We start from the raw sequence: 6000 nt of genomic DNA on the forward strand, positions 1-6000 counted from the left end.
TTTTAAGTAAGACCAACATTTTTAGAGTATAATAAGTCTCTTATTCTTTTTAATAACATTGTTATTCTGAAGCTAACCAACAATAAATAAAAACACTTCTTACCATTAATGCGACTTCTTGAACAGGTGCGGTAGAAACCGGATGGATGGATTAAAATGCATGAGAATGTTTTATATTTTGAACGTTATTTTTGACACTGTGATTACCAGCGGAATTATTAATTACTCACCGTAATAAGCAATGTCCACTGAGATTTATCTGAGAGCCAGATTCAGTCATCAAAAGAGCCACATCTAACTCTAGAGCCATAGGTTCCCTACCCCTGCCGTAGTATATAGCAGTGGTCCCCAACCAACGGGCCGCGGGGCCGTGGCCCGATTGGTACCGGGCCTCAGAAGAATTTTTAATTCATTTTTATTTAAAAAAAAATAATAAAAAAAATAAAAAACACAATATACACTTACAATTAGTGCACCAAGCACAAAAACCTCCCTTTTTCATGACAAAAACGTCCCTTTTTCATGACAAAGAAAAATAATTATAAAAAAAGGTTTCCCCCCCCACCCGGGCCGCGGGACAAATTATTAAGCGTTGACCGGTCCGCGGATACAAAAAAGTTGGGGACCACTGGTACATAGGGGTTCCTGCTACCACGGAGGGGATTGTCGGGACAGAGATGACTGTTTGGGAACGCAAAGCGTCCCATTAATTAACAATAAATATTTCAATCATTCAATCAAACTTTCACATCTTTGTCATGGCGAACATCATTCGCGCAGAGTACAAATAATACAACGGTGCAAAGTAATACAAAGTGCTTGCCTGTAACTCGGCAGTAAAAGTGCAGTCTTCATGCTGCCGTCTCCAACGTCTCACTATTGATTCATTGATGTCAAAGGTATGTGCAGCAGCTCTATTTCCTTCTTTGACAGCCAGATCGATTGCCTTTAACTTAAAAGCAGCATCATATGCACTTCTCCGTTTGTTTTCCATATTGAGGGTGTTTGCATGAACACTTCCTTCGCGCAAACTGTCGCTGACGCTCTCTTACTTTTTGTTTTGCTCTCTTTACCTGGCGCCAGATGTCTGCCTCGGTCTCGTGCATCCTTAGTAGTGCGCGCCCCTGGTTACCGTAAGCCGCACCGTTGTATAAGCCGCAGGGACCAGAACGAGGGAAAAAAGTAGCAGTTTATAGTCCGGAAATTATGGGGTATATTTACATCATGCATATAAAACTCTAATAGAGGTGCTTTGATGCTTTTTGAGGGCTTTATATGCAGAATAGAGCAGATCCCATACGCTCCATTGTAATACATCCGTTGTCATATCTTTCATAATGATTGCGAATGATAAGCAAAATTCCCAAAGAAAAAGTGCAGTTCCCATTTAAACCCTCTATGCCAGGGGTGCACCAGGGGCCATATTCGGCCCCCCAGCAGATGGCTTCCCAAAATTGATACATATTTATACTAAGCTCTTTCAAGAGCTCCCGCAATCATTAAAGACATGTCTGTTAGGTGAGTTGCCATCTACCAAACGTGGCAAACTCCACCACCTGTATATGGAGGTATGGGGTTAAACTCCTCAATCAATCATGATGCTGCTGTGTTTGGCCACGAACCATTTGCACATATTTGCTCTCGCCCTCGGAGGAAAAGATTTAGGCTCTCCTGCTCTATGTGCTTGTTTCAGACCACGACTAGGTGTCGGGAGCACATGGTTATGGCAATGGGTCATTCCAGTTGCTCATTGTCAAATTTGTTTTGATCAGTCCTTTGAGTCACCCAGCAGCTATAAAATTGTAAAATGTGTATAGACCAGGGTTCTGCAGCAAGCGGCTCTGGAGCTGAATGCTCTTTCATGCCGACGCCATGGCTCCCTTTGGCTTTGAAACATGATATCAACAAATAATGGCTACTTAATTTATTTTATTTAGTTAGTTAATTTTATTTTAACAGTTGTTGTTTTGTAGAGTTCTTGTCATATGAAAATAAAACACTTCATTAGATCGTCGAACAAAATGTACGTCACAGCCCCTATGCATCATCTCTTGCTGCCGAGCAATTGTAATGTTTTTAGCGGTCAACACCTGGTAAGTCAGCTTTAGACAAATTAAAAAAAGAGCAACATTTCTGATGAAAATAGAACATGTAATGGTTTATTGGCAGATTAATTTGCTTTGACTGATGACAAAGTTGTTGTTTTCCCTTTTTAGTCAAATTAAATATGCCTTCGGAATATTAGAGCCAGTTGATTTTTTTCTTAATTCATTAACAAGAGAAGGACCATTGTAATTATTTCTAATGTTAAAAATAATTTGGTGATTTGCTTTGTTATATCCAGAAATAAAATGTGAGTCGTCGTTTGTCAAGTTTTTGATTTCATAAATTCTATAGCATAAGTGTAACAAAACTGGTGTTATCGTCAATTTAAGAATCGCAGAGTTTGCGGCTCTGGGTGGGTTTTATTTTTGGGGGAAATGGGCTCAAATGGCTCTTTGTGTGCTGAAGGTTGCCGACCCCTGGTGTAGACAATATGTCTAATAGTTTTTATTTATCACAGTCCAAGTATGTTGACACACACGTGGACGCATGATTTTCTGTCCATTTTCTGTCTTTGCAGCGCAAGCACTTTGTCACAGCTGTGTGCGTAACTGTCAGTTTAGAAATGCTAAATAAAAACGCAAAATAGCGCCCGCAGAACAATGATCAGCCCGAATAAATCACACTGCACGGGCTGAATGATTCTATTTACGTACTTTCCTCACAGTATTGTGCTGTTCCTTTTTGATCAGCATATATTCTGCATATACATGAAGACAGACAAGCTTCTGCTCGCTTAAGAGACGTAATCCTCCGCGCACAAGTGTGCAATAAAGTCTGCATGTGTTTTAATGCACGCATACCTTTTAGATTAGGCCCCATTCGTATAAAATGTATCAAAGTTACCAAAGCATTTTTTGGGGGGTATTATCAAAAATTAAACACATACTGCTTGTCACCTTGACTTACAATAATATTTGATATTACGATAATATAATAATCACAAACCGTTGCCTAAGCAAATTGTGTAACAAGTGTATTATCCATTTTATATTCATATGTATTTACTGTCGCAAGCAGCCCTCTGATGGGATGTGGTCCTCATTGAAAATCAGTTTGACACACCTGATCTAGTTGGTGAATGTGCCGTGTTTGTGTTAATTTGTGAGTTTGAAGGAGTGAAAAGCAAGAGCTCCACATATCAAACCTTGCCTAATTTAGACAAGATAACACAAAGAAAGCAAACTATGAACAGTCAGTTCCTGCTCCCTGTTCAGGTACAGTCCTGATGATGTCCCTGTGTGAGGTGGTGCACGTCTACGAGTTCCTTCCTTCACGCCGGAAGACAGCGCTTTGTCATTACTACCAGCGCTACTACGACGCGGCCTGCACTCTCGGCGCTTACCACCCCTTGCTCTACGAGAAGAACCTGGTCAAGCGCATGAACAGAGGGCCCGACCGCGACATCTACAAAAATGGACGTGTCACGCTGCCTGGGTTTCGAACCCTCAACTGCACTGAGATTTAATACAGTGAACCTTGCATGAAGAACAAAAAGAACTGCCGCATGACACAAGTTCACACACAGTCCAATCATCTTAAGAGCTGTGCCTGCTGACGGGTGTATCTAATACAAACGCCGGCAGTGATAATTAGCTCAACTTAGGAAGACCCTATTTACTGCTTTACACAGCTTTATTTAGCATTTTGGCACAAAATAAACATTGCAAAATCCTAAGGTTTTCCATAAAGATGCTTGATATAAGTATGGTTACACAACATACTTGACAGCAGACATTTTTCTTGGGGGTAGGAGGTTTGTGAAAGAAAAATGATGAGACATTCAAAGTCAAACACAATTCATTCAGTAATGTATCTCTGTGTGTAAAATGTTATTTTGTCATTCCACTGTAAGGCACTACATGGTTTACTTTGGAATTTTCCATCTTGATTTTTTTGACATGGTATTCAAAGCCTGAATGTAAATGTTGTAATAACTGTAGTCAAACTGTGATATACATTCAAGTTAGGTTCTCATCCACCAAATCTTAAATGGTAGTTAAAGACATCATCAAAACCTTTCATACTCAGCCTGCGCATTTTAAATTCAGCTTTTGTCAATATACCTTCAGGCCCCTTGATGACAAGTCGTCAATGTTGCCATGGTTGCGACTGCTTCTCTCCCACAACAACAGTATTGTTGCCCTTTTTACTATAAAAAATGTCAAACATTGACAGTTATCCAAAAATCACTATGTAGTGGATCATTATACAAAGGTTATTTGGTTCCTAGAGAAAGAGACAAAAGAATAATATATGAAACAGAGTATGCATATTAGGGGTGTGGGAAAAAATTGATTCGAATACGTTGTGCAATTCAGAATCGATTCTCATTTTTAAAAAATAGATTTTTTTTTACCAATTCAACAAACCACTACACAACAATACCATAACAATGCAATCCAATTCCAAAACCAAACCTGACCCAGCAACACCCAGAACTGCAATAAACAGAGCGAGCAATTGAGAGGAGACACAAACGACACAGAACAAACAAAAGTCGTGAAACAAAAATTAATATTATCAACAACAGTATCAATATTATTTATAATTTCAGCATAGCAGTGATTAAAAATCCCTCATTGACATTATCATTAGACATTTATAAAAATAAAAATAAAGAACAATGTGGCTTACACTTGCATCGCATCTCATAAGCTTGACAACACACTGTGTCCAATATTTTCACAAAGATAAGTAATATTTTTGATCCGTTTAATAGTTAAAACAAATTTACATTATTGAAATCAGTTGATAAAACATTGTCCTTTACAATTATAAAAGCTTTTTTTTTTAATCTACTCTGCTAGCATGTCAGCAGACTGGGCTAGATACTGCTGAAATCCTATGTATTGAATGAATACAGAATCATTTTGAATCGGAAAAATATCGTTTTTGAATCTCGAATCGAATCGAAAAAATCGACATAATATCGAATCGTGACCCCAAGAATCGATATTGAATCGAATCATGGGACACCCAAAGATTCGCAGCCCAAATATATATGTTTGACTAAATTTATGTTAAAAATACTTGCAATTTCAAGCTGGCTGTACTCTAATTGGTATAATTATATTCAATAAATAATGATTTTAAAATACATTTACATAGGATTAATGCTATTAAATGGGAAAAAATATTGTTCCAACTTTTTGTCAGCTAACTCCCTACTATATCAGTGTTTAGTCTTCTTTTGCCTGCTCTCTGTTAGTATTGAGGTCGACTTTGTCTCAACCAAGCACAGAATGTACATAACATTAACTGTCGTCTTTTTGGTGTGTTTTTTTTGGCCAAAACACACTTTTAATGTGAGGCAACACACTTAATGTGAGGCACAGTATTTGTTGCCACCAGTTGATGTCATCCTAATGTATCATTGCACTTAAATGTGGTGGCAAAGCTGACTTTATTCTTCTCACTGAGCAAAATGGGGTCAACTTCTTTTTCGAGCTGACTTGGTGAGGTTGTAAAAGTTGTGGTTATTTTTCCGAGGGAATCAGAGCGTAAACATTGTTTTTTTGTTTTCGTAATCAGCTTGTGTCAGCAGCTGAATAATTGATGTCAGTGCATTTCTGAGGAAAATCATTTGATATCTATGCAGTTTCTCGTTGCACCTTGCATGCTTCATTTCTGCTGCTGTGAAGCGTCTTATTTTTACCTCAAGAGTTGCTCGTTCTCTAGCTTTTGGCATTCGTCCTCTTATGAGAGGTGACAATGTGGTAATATGCTTTTTTTTTATTGTAAATGTAACAACATATTTCAAAAAAATAGTTCCCCTAAAAATGTTGTTAGCATGTGTTTTATGTTTAATCGTTTAATGATCCTGTAGGAAACAATAAAAACACGAGGATTAACACCATTACCACCTGCATAATAAAGTAAACTGTGCTTCAAGAA

General features: G+C 38.1%; 1 protein-coding gene across 2 annotated transcripts in view; it reads left to right on the forward strand.

Moving 5' to 3' along the window:
- The window catches only part of st6gal1 (ST6 beta-galactosamide alpha-2,6-sialyltranferase 1), a 28136-nt gene extending 22136 nt beyond the window's left edge, over window positions 1-6000 (forward strand). For both annotated transcript variants that reach the window (XM_061898774.1, XM_061898773.1), the window contains one exon: window positions 3321-6000. In XM_061898774.1, coding sequence (XP_061754758.1) covers window positions 3321-3571 — 251 coding nt within the window. In that variant the 3' untranslated portion in view covers window positions 3572-6000. The remainder of the gene's footprint in view (window positions 1-3320) is intronic.

The sequence above is a fragment of the Nerophis ophidion genome, linkage group LG04, assembly GCF_033978795.1.
Source record: "Nerophis ophidion isolate RoL-2023_Sa linkage group LG04, RoL_Noph_v1.0, whole genome shotgun sequence".
Taxonomy (NCBI): Eukaryota; Metazoa; Chordata; class Actinopteri; order Syngnathiformes; family Syngnathidae; genus Nerophis; species Nerophis ophidion.